General features: G+C 39.0%; 1 protein-coding gene across 1 annotated transcript; it reads right to left on the bottom strand.

Annotated features, from left to right (window-relative positions):
* Positions 1–1,102: 1,102 nt before the first annotated feature.
* CEP85 (centrosomal protein 85) lies at positions 1,103–20,322 on the bottom strand. The gene is made up of 13 exons (XM_083368988.1): positions 20,234–20,322; positions 17,553–17,672; positions 15,158–15,840; positions 12,901–13,034; positions 12,137–12,254; positions 11,272–11,457; positions 10,630–10,782; positions 10,299–10,453; positions 8,345–8,462; positions 7,400–7,450; positions 7,196–7,303; positions 5,149–5,374; positions 1,103–4,443 (listed from the first exon to the last, which is right to left on the bottom strand). Exons 2-13 carry the CDS (start codon positions 17,605–17,607, stop codon positions 4,280–4,282), a joined length of 2,151 nt encoding a protein of 716 aa, XP_083225114.1. The 5' UTR covers positions 17,608–17,672; positions 20,234–20,322; the 3' UTR covers positions 1,103–4,279.
* Positions 20,323–20,858: the final 536 nt, after the last annotated feature.

The raw sequence follows: 20,858 nt of genomic DNA, 5'->3' as shown, positions 1-20,858 counted from the left end.
GCTTTCACACACACACACCCAAGCGGCATTATTACAAAGTCAGCTTAATTGCCCCCAACAATCTGGGTCCTCATTTTACCTACCTCGGAAGGATGGAAGGCTGAGTCAACCTGATGGCAGCTGTAAAAATAGCCACGGTGGGATCTTTATTTTACTTGTTTCTTAGGTAACTAGGCTGCTGCTATACGTTCGCCGTTAGAATAGCGCAGGAAGGGACCTTGGAGGTCTTCTAGTCCAGCCCCTTACTCAAGCAGGAGGACCTGTACCATCTCAGACAAGTGACTGTAGCCTCTTCTTAAAAACCTCCAGTGATGAAGCACCCATGATTTCTGGAGGCAAGCTGTTCCACTGGTTAATTGTCCTCACTATTAGGAAGTTTCTCCTTAATTCCAGGTTGCTTCTCTCTTTGATCAGTTTCCAACCATTGTTTCTTGTTCTGCCCTCTGGTGCTTTGGAGAATAACGTGATCTCTTCTTTGTGGCAGCCCCTCAAATACTGGAACATTGCTATCATGTCTCCTCTCTTTCTTTTCTTTAGACTAGCCCAGGGGTCGGCAACCTCGGCTCTTTTATGACTCGTGGACTTCAACTCCCAGAATTCCTGAGCCAGCTATGCTGGCTCAGGAATTCTGGGAGTTGAAGTCCACGAGTCATAAAAGAGCCGAGGTTGCCGACCCCTGGACTAGCCAAATCCAAGTCCTGCAGCTGTTGTTCTTATGTTTTAATCTCCAGGCCTTGCATCATCTTAGTTGCTCTTCTCTGAATTTTTTCCAGACTCTCAACATCCTTTTTGTGATATGGTGACCAAAATTGGCTGCAGTATTCCAGGTGTGGCCTTACTAGGGTTTTATAAAGCAGTACTAATACCTTGCGTGATCTTGATTCTATGCCTCTGTTTATACAACCCAGGATTGTATTAGCTTTTTTGGCTGCTGCTGCACACTGCTGGCTCATGGTCAAGTGATCGTCCGTTAGGACTCCAAGGTCCCTCCGTTGCTGTTTTAAGCCAGGTCTTGCCTTATCTGTACTTGTACCTTTGGTTTTTCCTGCCTAAATATTTCGAATCTGAATTTATTTGCAGCAATTTTATTGTTATACTGAGTTTGCATCAATAAGAAATATGTACAATTTCAATAAAAATACATTTTTAAATTTCTCATTTAAGAGTCAGTCATTAGGTCCAACATTCCATGTACTTTGATTAAAAGCAACTAGGTAAACTCTACCAAAACAAAGAACTTGTTTCTTTTTCTTATTTTTAAAATAAATTTAATTTCTTTTGAAAGAAATATGTTAAAACAATGAACACAGTTGTAATTTTTCCATAAGGGAAATATTCCTAGTTTGAGGTTGGTAAAAACATAATGTAGAAATTGTGTAGTAAACAACAATTTCACAGTGCAATCCTTGTATTAAGGGTGTACTTTATAAAAAAGAAAAAAGTTCTACTCCTTTGTAATAAAAATAACCAGCATATAAACAGTTTTTCCTTATCTGCAAGCACAATGAAATGTTATATCCCTGAAATATTGCCTATACAGAAACTCCAGGTCAAATTTTCTGCCAAATGCTGACAAAAAAAGCCGCTTCTCCTGTCACAATTTCTGTTCATAGCTTTACAAATTTCCTTCCTCTTTTTTTAATTAAACTTTTACTAAACGGTAGTAGAAGTTGTCAAACTATAGAATACTAGTTATTACAATTGTCTTGCATCTGGAGTGTATCAGCATTTGGGAAATAGCTGTCTGCAAACCAACAAATGTCAATTACTGTATGGACTATGACAAGGATGTGTATTATCACCCTATTTGATATATATTCTAAAGCTTTAGAAGAATGTCAATAAAGTAGACAAAATAAGTGGCAAAATAAACTTACCACGTCCAGATAGTTTACTAACAAATAGTAACAATTGTTTACAAATGTACTGATTTAGGTTAACTGAATAAAACTAATACAAAAATAGTTATTCAGCAAAAATTAAATCCATGAACCAATTGTAGGAAAGTAAGTACAGAAAGTGGAGCAGTACAAATACTTGGGTTCTGTTTTAATGACAGATGGAACTGAAGCATGGGCATAAAGGGTAGGATTGAAGAGGCAAAAGTAACTTTTGGAAAAATAATATATTTGCTCCCAGCTTTAAGATTAGAACTTTATAAGCTGTTGTTTCACATGTTTTTTTTAAAAAAGAAACATGTAAAATAATACTTACAAAAGGACAGGTTGCTTGGGTTCACACAAACTACTACGATATATTATGACATTCTAAACTCTTGGGAAGAACTTGGTGGAGCAGTGGGCTAATGCCTCCTTAAGTAACACCAGCTGCCTGCAATTAGTGCAGGTTCGAGTCCCACCAGGCTCAAGGTTGACTCAGCCTTCCATCCTTCCGAGGTAGGTAAAATGAGGACCCAGATTGTTGGGGGCAATGCTGACTTTGTAATAATGCCGCTTGGCGGGGGCCAAAAGCCCTAATAAGCAGGCATATACATAGAATGAAGGCTATTGCTAAGCACATTGGTTTGTGCTTAAATTGTAAGCTGCCCTGAGTCTTCGGAGAAGGGCGGGATATAAATGGGATTAAAATAAAAAAAATAAAGAACTCCATGTTTATGAAGGTCAGCACCAGCTAAAGAATTGCCAGCCATGATTTTAGTTTTTTGTTTATCTAATTATGTTACTTATATATTGCTTGACCCTCAGTAACTATGGGCGATTAAATAACAATCAGAATAGAAGGGTCTGAAATAAAGATTTTGAAAGATACTTAAAATATCATGGGTTGAATCTATACAAGTTAAGAAAGTCCTCCAGAGAATGAGCAAAGATAGGGAAAAAGTGAATTTCATTCAAAAAAGGAAATTGGAATACCTAGGACCCTAGGGCAGGGGTGTCAAACTTGCAATGTCACGTCACATGTTGCAACGTATCGTGACTTTTTTTCCATTGCCAGCAATGGGGTGGGTGTGGTTTCGACATGACGCATCCGGCCTGTGGGCCGGCCGTTTGACACCCCTGCCCTAGGGTAATGATAAATACCCACCTTAATTATATAAAGAAAGATTCAAGGGGTGGTCAAAAATAAATTGTTTCAAAGAAAAAACAGCATTGATTACAGCCAGCCTAGAGGATACACCACTAAATGAAGTAGTTTATCATAAGCAATCTGTTTACTAAATTACCCAAATATTCACAAACTTAAATAAATACTACAAGCTGGGATTGTAATCAAAAGAATGTGATCAAAAGAATGAAGAATGCTTGATTAATGCTGGCACAGCATTAAAGAGACTTCCATATTACAGCCTTGTAGAAAAATGAGCATTAATCTGTTCAGTCATAAGGACAAACCATTTAAATTAGCACCTTCCTGTTTCACAGAAGGATTAGTTTTAAAATCAACCTGTAATTCTATTACTGTGTACAAACCTAATTGCCCACTTTGCAGCAATATGAAAATACAGTTTCTCTCTTTCCAAAGGTTTATTTCTAGGAGAATTAAGGCATTTCAACATTTGAATTCATACATTCTAGAATGTCAAGTTAATGTTTGCATAGAGAACAGTGATATGAAAATATAGTTTAAAAAGTGCATCTGCATTGAAAACGTATGAACCCATAAGGGCACACTGACATTGAAAGTGTCCATGCCATTAGCAGGGATCATATCCTGAAACCTGGGGAACCAGCACAGGCTTTGGAGATCTAAAACATTTAAGGAGAAATGCAATAATGCCTTCTGCAATTTCATCGTATTTCTAGTTTCAGGAAGGAATGGGGGGGGGGGAAATTGAGTACCGTACAAGATTATCTTAGAAATTTCAAAAATCTGTTACCAAGACAGATCTTTCCTCACTGTTCAGAATTCCTTTATCACAGCCAATTCAGTTTTTCTGCCATTTTATATTCAATCCAAACTCATCAAAGCTTTCGCAACCTTGCAGCAATTACATTACAAAGAAAAAGAGAGTCTCCATGATTGTAGTGTCTGAAAAAATGTTTCTGCCATAAATTACAGAAATGAATGCTGGCAGACACTTTCCTGACTACAGCTGCTAACAGGAACGAGATCCAGAATTGCAGATATACAAAAACATTTTCGCCATACCCTTACTGGCTTGTTTTCCTCAGAGAGCTTTCCTGTCACAAGAACATCTGACTTCCAGTTATGAAAAGCATCTTCCCCTGAACAGGTTATAAAGATCTTCTGAAAACTCACCCTGCAGCAGCTTTCACTGATCTACAAACCTAGTTCTCATCTTCCGCTTTTTTGGCCTTCACTGTGTAATGCAGTTATCACCCACATCTTGAGCGTATCTGTCTGAGATAGCAGTCCGCAAATCTTCAATCTCTTTGTGCAGCTGTTTTACATCCTCCAGCTTCTTTGCCAGCGTGTCTGGTTTCGACAAATCTGCTTCTTGTTGAACAGAACAATGTACAGCTGTGAAATCAGAGGAAGGTTCTCAGATTAATTACAGTAATTTTCCAATGAAAAATCAGCATTGGGATTTGGCATCAAATCCCTATAGTTATAGTTATAGTTTATTTGATTTATATACCGCCCTTCTCCTTGGTAGGGACTCATAACACCTATGAAGTTGGGGTTTTTCCTCCCTTTTTGGTTTTTTTAAATGCAATTTTTAAAACTGTTATTAATGATCATGGGGACCACCTCCAAGTAGTTTGGAGTTAGGTGGATAGTGCAGAATATCACAAATGTAACTATTACATCACAATTTTGAAACACTATATAGGGGAAAAATCTACGGAGATCCACAAGAAGCAATCATGCTTAAATAGAGTGGAGGGAACATTTTATCAGTTAGATTTTACCTAACTTCCATAAGGTGCGATTAAAGAACATCAATTGGCAAGGTAGGACATAAGGGTGTCTACATGGAGGGCAAGAACAGCAAGTGAGAAAATGTATATGATGACGTAATCATCCAAGTGCCGTGACTTAGGAGAGTTGAGTCAGATTATCAGGACCCAAGTAAGTCATGGGAGGAGCTGCACGAGGGTGTCACTGCGTAGGTGGTGTCATGGTTTGCTGTGGACACCATGCTGAGAAAGCTACAAGGGTATTACAATCCCAAAGTATTACAAACATAACCTCTCACTATGGACATAGGCTCCTATGACTTACTGTGAATGCCTAACAGCAACGACAAATTGGGATCTTTCCCTTGAGCCCGCTGAGTAACCACACTGTAGACAGAGTGCAAGTCCTGTAGGCAGCTGGCTAGTTCACTATGCAGCTCTTGAGTCAGGCTGGCTGTTTCACCTGACAGCATCTGGCCCTGCTCCATCTGCCGGAGATGCTCCTGTAAAGTCAGGTTTTTTTCCATCAGTGCTTGGTTCTGGGCAGACAGCTGAAATTAGATGTAAAAAATCAGGACTTTCAAAAATGTTCCCTGGTTCTTCACTAGTCATGATTCCACAGGATGTTTTGGAACTTGCACATCAGAAAGTACATCTGTATCTTTTCCCTTTAGTTCTGAGATCACTCTTTAGCATAGTATAAGGCTATAGGCTAACCATCACACTGCTGGGAGAATGAAAAGTTACAGCTGCAGGAACAGGATATTTGGTTTCTACAAGGCAGGAAAAACACAAAGTTTAGATTATTGGTGTTTGTGCTACCAGAGAAAATAGTGGTCTTACAAAGAAAAGTGGAAATTATTGTAAGTATTCTGACAGGAGACATTCCAATACATTTATGCCTTGCTGCACAGAACAGAACTTGCAATTTGGAGACAGTTTAATTTGTCATCTTTTCCCCACCCCAAGAAGCAAATGCAATCTATTTTTGATTAACGGGTAAATGAGGTCAAAGATACAAAAAAAAAATTCTTATAATAGGAAAGTTAATTTAGCATACTTTTAATAATGCTCCTTAGATACATTTCAAGGAAGAGGGAATTGGTATTGATCCGTGGTGGCGAATCTATGGCACACGTGCCACTGGTGGCACGCAGAGCCCCGTCTGTGGGCACGTGCGCCATTGCTCCAGTCCTAGGCCTTCAGCTGGGTTTTATAAAACCTTTTCGCTTTACGCCTCCACCACCATGTGCAAAAAAAGGTTCCATCAATCAATTTCAACTTCTTGTGGGGAAAAAAAAAGATCTTGCAAAGTTGGAATTGATTGATTGAACTTTTTAGTCCCACCCAGTCTGCCGTTACCACCACAGCCACGCCCACCCAATTGGCCATGCCCACCCAATGGGCCATGCGCACCCAGCACACGATACATAAGTGGGTTTTGAGTTGCAGTTTGGGCACTCAGTCTCTTAAAGGTTCGCCATCACTGGTATAGATTGTCCTAGCTTACAAAATGTAGGAGAATGAAGGAGTTACAGGTGCTTTGCATATATTCTATGGATCTTTGCGATTGATTTGTTTCACTTATTCAGATGGTTCGGGACCACAGATGTTTGCAGTCCAACCCCTTGCCTCCCACAAACTATTTAGAGCAGCGGGGAAAAGCAAAATGTGGATTGTGCTGCTTCATCCACTATCCAACTTTTGCTGGATTCAGCTGGAGAACCGCATCTCCAGGAGATCAAAGAATCTCCACCCAGCTTTCTTTTACTACGTTGTTTGTATTATCAAAGAAGAAAATCTAGCAGCAAGATGGCACTAGATGTAAATCACATCTCATAAGGACAACAAAATTGTGGAAACAAGCCCTAGCAGAACCACAACCTTACTTACGATAATGCAAAACACTGATAGTGCATGTGCTGGTCAAAAGACTTTGAATCATGGGACTATATGCACTCTCCAAGTCTTATGTAATCCCTCTAAACTGTGTTCGTTTTTACTCTGAAGTGACAGAAATTATTTAACACATAGAGAGAAATAGTATTCTTTTTAACTTAATTCTGTTTTAATTAAATTTAAATCAAATGGAGTTTTTCCTCTTTGCTTTACTCTTTTCATAGTATGGTCCCTAATATCCTACTCAAAGGCAAAGCGCAGGCATTAATTTGAGAAAAGGTTATGCACTTCTGAACTAATTAGGAGGGAAAGTTCAAATTGGGCTACAGGTTTGAACTGAGGGAAAAATCAAGATGGATAAGAAACACACTATGCAAAAAGAAAAACTACAGTGGTAAACTAGTGTGAAGAATCAGACAATCTGATTATTGGAATTGTTAAACTGCCAACGTTTTTTTTTTTAAAAAAGCTACCTCTTTTACAGCTCTGCGTAGCTGGTGCGATGCATTTTCCTGCTTCAAGGCGTCTGCTCTCAGAGCCTGGGCTGTACCATCATCCTGGGCAACCTGTTCCTCCAGATCCTGGAACACAAAACGAAGACAAATTGAGATTATGTTCCTGGCTGTGTTTTGTTTCAACTAGAAGTTTCACCTTTAATGCTTCAATAAGGAGCTCACCTTTATTTGTGAAGATAAATGATCCAGTTTCTTCTTCTGATTTTCCACAATCTAAAAAGAATTAAAATGATCAAATGTTCCCATACATTTTCCAGCAGATGTACCTACTGTTGAAGGAATGTGCTCAAAAGCATGTGTTACATTTGTGCATGATCATTCTAGCCTAAAGAAATTGAAAAGTTTTACTCGTGAGGACAATTCCACATACTCAAAATGCTAAGTAGCATAACAGATGGATCCTTTCAGAGAAGATACTTTACTGCAAATCCGACCTATCCCATGAAATGTAGCCTTAGTTTAAAATCATATTTGCAGGAAAAGGTAAGCTGCCAAACGTTTGTGTTCACCACAGAAAACAGATATAAACAATATTTATCCAAAGAGAAAGAACAAAGAACAAAACCCACACCAAATCTATACAATGCTTAGCTTTACGTTATTCTCCTAAAAACGTTCACCTCTCCAATAAATGTGCGTCGTATGTGAATGCATATATAAACATCCAACAGAAGCTACACTAAAAAGGCAGTTTAATAATAATTGAATTATTATTAAGATTGACTTAAAATCAGGTTTTCTATAAAATGCACTGAGGAAGGGAAGGGAGAACAAAACTGGGTGAAGAGGATATATAAAGAGAAGACCACCAGGAAACAGAGAAAAAACCTATTTATGGTTTTTCTAAAAGGGTTAAAATAAACTAGACAGACATTCCACTCAAGACACTGGCTAATCTTCCAAGACAATGTGGAACCAGGTATGTTTATTTTAAGTGAATGTGAGTATAAATTTTGATCCTTTATGGTCCTTTTGAATGGACCAAGTACATCCCAGCCTGATCAATGAGTGTAATATAGAATATCGCTATAAAGAAGAAATGCCGGTCTTCTACTCAATACAGAGTAGACGCCCACCTAAGAGCTCCAATCTCATCTTAGGGGTTACCTTCCTGAGAAGATCACGTTCTTTGTGAAGAGCATCTTTTTCTTCTTTCTCTCTCTCTATCTCTCGGGCATAATCTTCGGGTACTGAGGGCTTCATCTGCTGCATTTTATCTTGTAAGCTGAGAAACAGGAAGTTTTCATTAAACGAAATGAACTTTAGAAGCTGGTCCTTTGAAAGGGGGTTTCATAATTATGTCTCTAAAACGAATTAAAAACACTGCTCCATTCCAAAAACCCGAGCCAATGCAAAGAAACCCCAATGATTGAAGAGACTCTTTGGTCCTGATTCTGTGCATGTTGAAGTTTCATATCTGTGAGAAATTGTCCAAAAGCTAACACTGTCTTAAAGCTATGCCCATCCATTCTCACAATCAAGCCTAAGCAACAAGGCAGGCTCTCTTACCAGCGTTACCGAATTCCCACTCTATTCAAGGAAAAATGTGGTGAAAGCAGGCAATAAAGATGCCATCAAAGCTTGATCCACAGTTTGGTTGCTCCCCCTCCCCCACCCCCCAAACCAAATGCCCTGAGGCTGATTTTTGTAAGATGCCTCAGAAAGAAGTGAGTCCTAAAAGGTGTAATAAATAGGAGGGGCATCCAGTTTAGGGAAAAGCATGTGCTAGAAGGAGAGATAAACACCCCCCCAAAAGAATTATCCTTCCCCAGAGAAAAAAACTCATATATAATACAGGCAGTTCTTGACTTATGACCATAATTGAGTCTAAAATTTCTGCTGTTAGGTGAAACATTTATTAAGTGAATGTTGCCCCAATTTACAACTCTTGCCAGTTTTTCAATGAATCACTCCAGCTGATAAGTTAGTAATAAGGTTGTTAAGTGAATCTGGCTTCCCCATTAACTTTGCCTATCAGGTGATTATATAACCCCAGGACACTGCAACCGTCACAAATATCAGTCAGTTGCCAAGTTTCTGAATGTTGATCATGTGACCATGGGGATGCTGCAATGGTCATAAGTGTGAAAGTGTGAAAAATTGTCATAGGTCACTTTTTCCAGTGCCATTGTAACTTTGAACTGTCACTAAATGAACAGTTGTAAGTCAAGGACTACCTGTAATATCTTCTGGGACTGCTACGCCCACATGCTTTTTGACTTTATAGTCATTTTCTGCCTTCCTCTCTCTGGGGAGAGGTATCCATACAAAGTAGGACAAATTATGAAATAAAGCGTCATGCCAAAACAATGCAAATTCTGCCTGTTTTGTACATAGGCCACGATGACACACAACTTACAAAACGGATGGGAATTGTGCCATGCCATTCCCTTCGTCATTTTGATAAATCTGATGGGTTCTGTGAATGCCTCTGTCCAAGGACTATTCACTATAGATTCATGAGGCATATATTGCTTGTCACAATTGGCATTCAAGGCTCTTTTCTCCTCTCAGTACACTTCCCACCCCAAGAATCAGGAGTGAAAGGGGCCATTTGGCCCGCGTAGTGCAGGAATCCCCATTAACAGGTGAGCTGTCTAGGCTCTGCTTGCATAGAATAGATATCCAACGAAATGGAGACAACCACCTCTCTGGATAAGCAGTTCCACAGTTTAACCGCAACTACCATTAACAATCTTTTCTAAAATGCCAATGAATCTGCTTTCCTGTAACTTAAAAACCATAATTCCATATCCTGCACTCTGGAATGAGAGAGAATAGTTCTTGATCTGCTTCTAAGTGAAGGAGTTTAAAGAATGCTACCGCATCTCTATCGTTTTTTTCCTTAAGGCTAAACATACTTCAGTCACTCTTCTTCATAGGATATTCTCCTGTCAAGAACCTCACTCTTCTTATTCCCACCTCTTTCCCTGTTACTTAGTCTCTCCTGTACGGACCTGCTGTGCTTATTTGTAGGAAAGCTTCAATGCCAAGCAGCACAATGTACTTCTAGTTTATCCTGGAAGCCAACGCTCGTTTCCCCCCACTTTCCTGGTGTTACCTGCGCACTGTGGAAAGCAGTTCCATTTCTTTGTGTTTTTGCACTTCTAGCTGTAGCTCCTTCTCTCGACAGTCAGTGCGAACATCTCTTAGCTCCCTTTCAAGTGTAGTCGCTGTTTCTTGCAAAGTGCTAACTGTCTGCTGAGATTCTTTTAACTAATTTTTTTTGGGGGGGGGGAAGAGAGAACACACACATATATCAGACTTAAAAGAAATTCCTTCTAGCAGTTGGTCTATTCACAAAGCTAACACGTTTATTCTGTTCAAGCTTGCAGGTCTACACTATCCAGCTACTCTTCAAAGCCGGCTGCATGCAGAAGGTGCCCTCTTACCTGTTGACTTTGTTTTCGATGATCCTCCAATACTGGGAAGTCAGCAATATAGCGTTCCAGAGTCTCAATTCTCTGCTGCTTCTCATGCTTTTGGTCCAATTCTTTTTGGCATTTCTTTTTCAGATACTCAATGTGCTTGTCTCTGGACTTGACCTGCAGGATAGAATATCAGAGGGAGGTAGCAGCCCTTTCGATTATTAATTTCGGACGCAAAAAGGCATTGCCCATAATTCAAAACTATTCAAGTACCTAATGGACCTATTATGTAAAACAAAAGGAAGTGAACCCTACATTAAAAAAATCATACTTTGCAGAAACATAGCTGTGGAACTCAACTCTATATTTTGCATTACATAAAGAGCAGAGATTTAGCTTTCTGCTAAAAACCTGAAGAACTGTAATACTCCAGTCTATCTTTAGTGCAAACATATTGGGAAAATGTTAATGCTTTACCTTTTGCTCCTTTATTAGCTCCTACAAATCACTTCCCATAGCACTTCTTTATTATACAATAGGAGGTGAAATGAATCAAAGCTTGAAGTTTGAATACTAGAAGAATCAAATATCACAAAAAAAATTGCATTCCTATGTAAATAAGCAGATACTGGGAGACCTGTTGGGGCTTCATCCAAAAAAGCCTACCCTTTCTTCTTGTTTCTTCAATTCTACTGTATGCTTCTGTATGATCTCTTTGTGATTCTCCTGGATCTGTTTAATACCAGCTTCTGAGGCAGCCAGTTTCCTTTCCAATTCAATCTTTTCCTTATTGAGAGATTCCGTTTTTTCGGTAAACTGAGCCCGTAAAAATATATTCTCTCTCTGTAGCTCCTGCAAAAGATATTAAATGAAATAGTAATAGCCCAAACGTCTTCTAAAGTCCATACTCATAATCACTGAAGAATTGTTCAAACAACTTTCAATGTGAGTTCAATAAGTACTGGGGACAAGAAGAGAAACACATCAATAGTTGAAGGACAAACAAAATATCGGATTTTCCTGTGTGCTCACCAGAAAATCAAGCAGACTCCAATGCTCAGGGAACTAGAAACACCTGTACACTGTTTTAGAAAAAAAAGCACTCTACATCCCTGTCAGCAGATAACTTTTTTTTACAAATTTTTAGCCAATATTGCAGGAATTAAAGAGCGGCACGTTGGCCTAGAGGTGAAGATGCTCGCCTCATACTCAGGAGGCTAAGAGTTCAATCCTAGGCAGTGGCAGATGTTTCTCTATCAAGGCACAAAGAGAAAATATCCACTGCGAACTCCGCATAAGTGTCAGGAAAGGCATCTGGCCAGTAAACTCTCAGCTCCATTCAGTCACCCTGACTCCACCCCAATAAAAGGGATTTTAAAAGAAAAAAAAATAATTGCAGAAATTAAAGATTCCCGAGGGAGCAGCTATAGATCATGTCTCTTCTTCACTCATGCCTCCTCCAATCCCACATTTAATTTAAAATTCTTTTCCCAATAGCATATTTCCAGCACCACCAGTTATAAGGGGTTACCTGCATTCTGAACAGATACATATCTCCATAAGGAGCAGGCTGGCCATAGAGGGCACTGTGGACTTGCATTTCACTTTCTTGCAGTTTCTGCTCCAGCTGGGAAATGTGCTGTCTCTGCCTATGAGAATAAACCCGTGCAGTATGTTAACACTGACAAAATTGAAAGTCTAAAAGGGAACATACAACAGCTTTCAGTAAAATAGTTAAATAGCATTTATTTTTTTCATATTTCTAACTGAGAGCTGGAAATCAATACATGGATTCACAGAGTGATGTATGGGGAAAAGCTAACCGAGAAAGAGTTATCCACCTCCGTAATTCCTCTCATAAGTCAATAAAAGCCAATTAAATGCACTCAAGAGAAATCCCAACTCACCCTAGAAGCAAAAGCTTTGTTATCCTAGTTAAAAGACAAGCTACATCTTAGTGTAACCAGAAGAAGCCACGCATGTCCTTTTTAATTAATAGAGAGAAGGAAGAAAACCTCTCTTAAAAATCAGTGTTCTTCCCCAGTAGGTCTTTGACACAGCAAACACCAAAACTGTTTGGTTTTGGGGCAAAAATAGTCTTGAACCATTTAATTTCTTCCACGGAAATAAACAGCCTAAGTTTAGCCACTCATAAGTAAGTTGAAGACTATTCAGCGAAGTTTATTGTGCCTAGGATTACAATGTTTGCTTTTCTATCAATATGAAATACAATCTAAACATTGTTACTTTTTAGTGAAGAAAATCTAGAAAGTAAACTAATGTTTAATTTCCTACCTGTCAATGACAATTTCTTTTTCCAGGAGCAAATTCTCATTTGTGTTGGCAATGCCAATCCACTGAGCTGGATCAAGTGTGTGCAGCGAAGTACTGTTCACCAAAGGATAGTAACAGGCAGCTTTATTTTGCAGCTGGAATTATGACAGAGACAAGGCATGAGATTCAATTCTCAAAGAGAAAGTCAGCGTTAGATATTTCTTGGGGGAGGGGGGAAGGAAGGTTATGTTTATATTTATATATATATATGTATGTGTTAAATATTTGTCAAGTCATTTGAATATGCCTTGCTATATGCCTTGTATGTATATATATATTTCTCTCCTCCATGTGTTAAAACATGGAAATTCTTATTTCAGTCTATATCCAAACACCATCAGGCATATATAATCTCTCAGACATAATTTCACATCATTGTGTGCCACTATAAAGCACCAAACAATTACCTTGCATATCTAGAAGATAATGCATTTTTATATGGCAGGGCTCCTTCAAACAAGTTAATAAGTCACTCCGTCCAGAAAATAAAAGTCAACAGCAGCAACATTTAACTCAATAAAGCAATCTTGAATTCATTTGAACTACATCTAATTCTCAATAGTTCGGTTCTGGCTTATTAATGTTGCATTTGGGCTGACATAAATAATTTCTTTTTTAGTCTTTATTGATCGTTGATTAGCCCTTGGGCCATATCAAAGTGCAAAGTTCCAGCAACAAATTGTTACTAAAATTTGATAAAGGCAATTTAAAATGGAATTAAAATAAAATAGAATTTAAGATGAAATTGTAATAAAATACAATCTAAAATGAAATTATAATAACGTACGATAATATAAATAATATCATTAATATGGCTCTGGACCGATCACTGGATTTTGCAGGTGAATGTTCCTCTTAGCTGAATCTATCTATATATGAAGTTGGCTAAAATAATTACTGTACAACACTGTAAAAGAAGTCTATATCCAATTTCCAGTGATGCACTCTTGATACTATTTTATTAACATTTGAAGTGATTTTTTTTCAACCAAGGGAGTCTAAAAGGGAACATATGACAGCTTTCAGTAAAATAGTTAAATAGCATTTATTTTTTCATATTTCTAACTGAGAGCTGGAAATCAATACATGGATTCACAGAGTGATGTATGGGGAAAAGTTAACTGAGAAAGAGTTATCCACCTCTGTAATTCCTCTCATAAGTCAATAAAAGCCAATTAAATGCACTGATTTGTTGTTTGATTATCTTTTCCAGAATCTTCCCAGGTATTGAGGCCAGGCTGATAGGTCTGTAGTTTCCTGGATCTATTTTTTTTCCTTTTTGAAGATGGGAACTATATCATCTCTCTTCCAGTCCTCTGGTAGTTCCCCAGTGCTCCAGGATCTTTGAAAAATATAGTTCAGTGGTTCTGAGATCACGTCTGCCAGTTCCTTGTGAACTTTGGGGTGTAATCCATCTGGTCCTGGTGATTTCAACTCGTCTAGGCTGACAGGTGCTCACTTACCATTTTCTTGCCTATCTTAACTTGCGTTTCTATTCTGTTTTTTATGGCACTGGTTTTGGTAGGTTGGACTGTTTTTTCCCTTTGTGTAAAGACAGATGCAAAAAACGAGTTAAATAGTTCTGCTTTATCCCTGTTGCTTGTCACTTTCTTGCCACTTTCCCCCACTAATGGACCAATCATTTCCTTAACTTTTTTCTTGTTTTTTTATATGTTGAAAGAAGCTTTTTTTGTTATTTTTGACTTTGGTCACAAGCCTTGGTTCATTTGAGCCTTAGCTTCCCTCACTTCATCTTTGCAGGCACGGGGCTATTTGCTGATATTCTGCCTTAGTTATGTGCCCCTCTTTCCACTTCTTATACTTGTCCTTTCTATCTTGTATACTTGTATTTTTTTGTTGATTCGTGTTTAATGATATTTTATTGCCCATATTACCTGCAACCTCTCCTTGAAAATGTGCACCGCCACCACTTTTCAAAAGCCTATAAAGCTAAATCTACAGCATAGTAGTACTGTAATAACCGTTAAGTCCTTGTTTTCTTTCCTAAAGGTTTGATTCTGCACTTAGGGGATTATTTCTCCAGAGCATAATTAGGCTTTTAAATTAATTAATACTTCTAAGGACTTTCCTCCATCAGCATTTGCTCTCTTTGAATTATATGCAACAGCATTAGCTCTGGTCCACATACTGATGAGCCCTAGCAGAAAAGTTACAAGGAGAAAAGCTACACATGCAGACAGAGGTTAAAATAACTTACATGCATCTGTTCAAGTTGCAGTCGAACACAATCCAGATGTTTCCAGGCACTGTGTGCACAATTCTCATGTGGATGTAGTGTACAAGCTTCCTGCTTCGATGTCTGAGATTCAGCAGCCAAAAGGGTGGAATACATACTAGGAGCATTAAGTCCCAAGGATACTTGCTTTCCACAGACTCTGTTGGGATCTGTTGAGCATTTAGTATTCTGCAGTATTTTATTGGATTCTTTTTCTAGGCCAGCAACAGTGCTATTTGAAGTGCCCGGAGTGTACATCTGGAGTTGGGACCAAGGACCAAGAGAATGCCTATCCAGAAAAGCAGAATGGGTAACTTCAGCATCTAGGCTGATAGGTTTCTGAACACATTCCACACCTGACTGACCAGAACTACCAAACAAGGATTGATTGCAACCATTTTCTGCCGAAGTCTGATTCAGACAAAGAGAATTCCGGCTGATCACCTGGGATTGCCTCAGAGTATCAGAGTCATAGCTGGACATCAGTCCTCCTGTGTCACCCAGTGAAGTTGGCAGGGAGGACGCCAAAGTGGTCTGAGGACTGCTTGATTCACTTGCTAGACAAGGTGATCTGTCCAATGTGGAGGGCATGACATGAGCTGTAGGAATGGCCACCTGGGTTTTGATGGGTTGAAATGAAGAACCATAGTTGAGATTGCTAGATGCTAGAAAAGAAAAAGAAAAACAATCCGGGAATTAAAAACAAAACTTTACAGACCAGCTGATAATTCATTTACCCTGGCTTTTGTATGTAGAAAATTGCTCAGAATAGATAATTACTGCTTATAGTAATTATAATAATAATAGTTAGCTTTCTTAATGTCAAAAGTGTTATGACTAATAATAAAATTTAATAAATAATAATAATTTAGACAGGCAAAATTTAATAAATTTAATAATAATAATTTAGACAGGCAATCAGATTAAGCCTTTAAGATTAAATGAGACTTTGTAATCATGTAGCATTCTAGTTACTCATAAAACACAAAGCTTTAGAAAATGTCAAAACTTACTTAGGAATCAGGAACTGAGATCTTAATTATATTCTCATCCACTGAATTGAAATCCTCACTTCTTTCAAATATATAAAGGAACAGGCTGCTATTCCAAGGAAGCAGTTAACTAGTTACTGTTATGAAAATGCAGTAAATGCTTCTATGTTGGCATCAGGCTCTTCTGAAAACAAGGGTATGTTTTTGCCAATCATTATATGGGATAAGGAGGAGCTGACTGCAGAAAACACTGACATAGGAATACCAGAGCTAACTAAATGGATGTATGAAGTTATTCTTAGCAACTCTCAAATTTCAGTACAGGAAAAACAACAGCAGCTATGCTAAACTGCAAGGAGCATGGTGTTCTCAGAGTATTTCCCTCTCACGAGATTCACCATATGAATTTCAAATGTGTATATAACACCAAACCAGATTATTAAGAATGCAAGTTGATGGTGAAGTTAACTTCAGATAAACTGCTAAAATCCATTTCAAAAATGTGAGAAAAATGGATTGATCAAAAATTTGTCCAAGAAGGCAATGCAGAAAAGTAGCTTAGTGCTCTACATTTGTTAGAGAAAGGCAGTTTGATCTAGTGCAGGGGTAGGCAACCTCGGCTCCTTTATGACTCATGGACTTCAACTCCCAGAATTCCTGAGCCAGCTTGGCTGGCTCAGGAATTCTGGGAGTTGAAGTCCATGAGTCATAAAAGAGCTGAGGTTGCCTACCCTTGATCTAGTGGTTAAGATACTGGACTAAGAACATGGAAATCTGACTTTTAATCCTGCCACACAAGCCAATTGGGTGATCTTGGATCAGACATTCCCTCTCAGCCCCAGGAAGAAGGCAATGGCAAACCATTTCTGGGGGGAAAATTGTCAAGAAAATTGCATGAACTTACCAGTGTCAATTCCAGGAATCAATTCTAAGTTGAAAGGAAAAACAAGCAAAATTTGTGGGGGGGACGCTAAATAATACTTCTTGGGAAGAATATCCCTGGCACTAAGTAGTACTTGCTCCTTAATGTCTAATATTATTTGGAGAAAGCCATCCAAATATTTAAAAAAAGGCTAGCACATGCAGAAGGAGACAATGCTTTTAGAGACTTAGTTGTACACATGAAATTAAACTGCCTTTCAGATCTCCATGCCTTAATAATATATGGAGGAGACAGAATTGTGAGGATGAATCTCCGAATGTGATCCACCTAACTGATCAGACTAATCTGTAGTAACCTGCACAAACTGTTGGGGCTGTTCTTCAATTTATTGGTCCTCACTGAGTGCATTATTTATCTCAAGATTTTTACAATTTCATCTAATAAGGGGAGTAAAATAAACTTAAGGGATTCTAAGAATTAAGGGATTAAAGTGAAATTTTACCATCATTATTGCTTGATGAGGGAACTCCAATAAATGTTCCGCCAGAGGCAGCCATTCTTGATTTTTGATAAAAGGTTCTCTCTAGAACCACAGATCGATCTGGAATTTTCAGATTGGTACCTAGGGAGTTGAACGTAAGAGCAACAATATAACACTTGGTTAAATATAAAAAGATAACAATCTTCCTGAGTCAAGCTTCAATTCTTGTAACTGTTTCATAGATTTCTGTTTGGATCTGTTCTTCAAAGCTATGGTACAATCAGACCAAGGTCAGGGCAGCTGAATCAAAGCACTCCAACTGGTCTGAAACCTTCCCAAAATCTCATGTATGTCCAGAAGACACTTTCACTAGGATGCTTTTATTAATGTGCAGAACTCAAGAAGTCTTCAGGAAGGCTACGTATCAGCTGACTTCTGAATTAAATTCTGGTCTGCTACTCCACAACAGAATTTGTAGATGATAAACCCTGGCTCATAATTTTGCAATCACATTAACAGAGAATAGCAAAACATGTCAATATGCAATAGCAAACATCATGAGCCAAGGTATTTGTTTAGTGTCCTATTTTTAAAAAATGGCTAAAATTGTGTCAGTTTATAAAGACCAACAGATTTATTGTATCATTATCACAGCTTTTTTCCTCCCAATGCAATTTACTCAGTATTATACCTTGTGGCAACACTTTTGGATTCTTTCCCCATTATTCAGCTAATTATATACAGATTACTTATTTATCTCAACTAAGGATGAACCTTTCATGAATCTGACAACACAGACCTAATCCATAAAAGGAAGGAATGAGTAAATATTGCTTGTACATTATCTATATAACTGCCAGAAAAATTTGTTGTCTTCTGTTCTTGTTTGACCCTGCAATTCTGTCCAAACTTAGTTGGAATTAAATCCTACTGAACTTGAAAAAACATTTTTATTATTATTAAATTTGTTTGCTGCCCATCTCACTCTGGGCCACTTTGAGTGGCTGTGTTCATACAACACATTGATCCAATTACTGAGTTCACACTGCTACAATATAGTAAACTAGCATTTCTCACAGTGTGCTCCTAGGGATCCCTAAGACTCTTCCAGGGGGTCTGCAAAGTCAAAAAAATATTTTAACTCTGGTTTAATTTCTAATAAAGTGCATACAGATAGATATAAGCTACCTAAATAAAACTCTTTCCAGTGATTTTTTTAAGAATGTAAATTGGGTCCTGAGACCAAAATGTTTGAGAACCACTGAACTAAACATCAAATAATCAAAGTACTTTTATTGCCCCAATCAACAAAAAATAAAGCTTAGCTCCTACAGTGTTATATTAATTAACACATGCTGTGTGAACCTAGCCACTGAATAATTCAAGTTTCATAATACATACTTATTTGGAGTATCTTCTATGGACCCAGAAAAAGTTGAGTGGTGGGTGGGGAGGGGAGACCAGAGCAATAGGATGATTGTGGGGAGAAAAACTATAAAGATTTGATTTGGGAAAGAAAAGTAGTATACATACATATGGCCATATTTTTAGCTCTTTTTATGTGTTTAATTTTGTGCTACAGCCAGAGTTTGCTGGAATTGAATGGCCTATACCAGGGGTAGGCAACCTCGGCTCTTTTATGACTCATGGACTTCAACTCCCAGAATTCCTGAGTCAGCATAGCTGACTCAGTAATTCTGGGAGTTGAAGTCCATGAGTCATAAAAGAGCCGAGGTTGCCTACCCCTGGCCTATACATTTAAATACAATAAAATAAAGACAGGTAGACCTCAACTTACAACTATTCATTTAGTGACCATTCAAAGTAACAATGGCCCTGAAAAAAGTGGCTTATGACCATTTTTCACACAACTGTTGTAGCATCCCCACGGTGACATGATCAAAATTCAGATGCTCGGCAACTGGCATGTATTTATGACAGTTGCAGTGTCCCGGGAGCATATGATCACCTTTTGTGACCTTCTGACAATATCAATATCAATGGGGAAGCCAGATTCACTTAACAACCAGGTAACTAACTTAACATCAGTTAACAACTGTAGCATGAAAGATCATAAAACGGGGCCAAACTCACTTAACCACTGTCTCCCTTAAAACCACAGAAATTTTGGGCTTAATTGTGGTCGTAAGTATAAATCAGGGGTCTTCAAACTTGGGCCCTTTTATGACTTGTGGACTTCAACTCCCAGAATTCCTCAGCCAGGCACGCTGGCTAAGGAATTCTGGGAGTTGAAGTCCACAAGTCATAAAAGGGCCAAGTTTGAAGACCCCTTGTATAAATCATTCGTTCATGGCATTGTTATACCAGGAGTAGCTCTCCAACGAGCTTGATGGCCCAAGTTGGGGACAAACTATGTTTGTGTGTGTGTGTTGTGTGCTTCCCCAAAGCAACCTGTTGCGTTGGGAAAAAGAGCACCAGCTCTTCTAAGCACCAGCTCTGACCATGCTCCAAACTAAGCAGCTTTCCCCAACCTGGAGCCCTTTTGACCCATCGGACATCAATTCCCGTCACCTCCAGACTGAAAGCCCAGGCTAGGAAAGATGGGCACTGTAGTTCTCGCCGCCCCCCAAGAAAAGAAAAAAAAGGATGTCAATTCCAGAAGCACCGAGGGGAGGAAAACGAGAAACTCTTCAGGGCTGGAACTTTTAAACCAGAAGGAGAAGATAATTTTTGATTATTACCTCCAAGGAACCCTCGCGCCTCCACTTAAGAGAACTTTAAAAGATTAGCGACCACCGCCAGCGAAATACAGAACGGCTTTAAGCCTGCCAGGACTCGTGGCCACCGCGCGTGCGCGGCAACCGTTGCCAGCAGGAGGTTTACGACATCCCTGGCGCGCGAGGGCCGTGAACAGCTCGCGGCGTCCGGCCCGCTGTCTCTTTATTGGCCTTCAGCTTCACATTAGAACTGGCTGTGGTTGTCCAATGGAAACTCTCTTCGGTCATTAGCCCCGCCCCTCCGCCCCAATTCAAATTGAGAGCGGAAGAAAATTGTTCCCTGCCGCTGGCCGTAGGAAGACTGTAAGTCGGGGGTTTTCAAACTTGGCCCTTTGTGGACTTCAACTCCCAGAATTCCTTAGCCAGCGTGCCTGGCTGAGGAATTCTGGGAGTTGAAGTCCACAAGTCCTAAAAGGGCCAAGTTTGAAGACCCCTGCTGTAAGTCCTGTAAGAACTGGCCGAGGTTGTTTAGGTGGTGATGCTGCTCTCTTAGGACGGGGTGAGATGGTATGTATGACTGAGAGTCTGTTGCTTGACGAACTTCGCTCTCCTCTGTCAGTGCCATCAATTTTTGCTGGACAAAAGGCAG

This window comes from Vipera ursinii, assembly GCF_947247035.1.
Source record: "Vipera ursinii genome assembly, chromosome: 9".
Taxonomy (NCBI): Eukaryota; Metazoa; Chordata; class Lepidosauria; order Squamata; family Viperidae; genus Vipera; species Vipera ursinii.
Note: the sequence above shows the minus strand (reverse complement) of the source record. Positions and strands in the feature narration are given on the sequence as shown.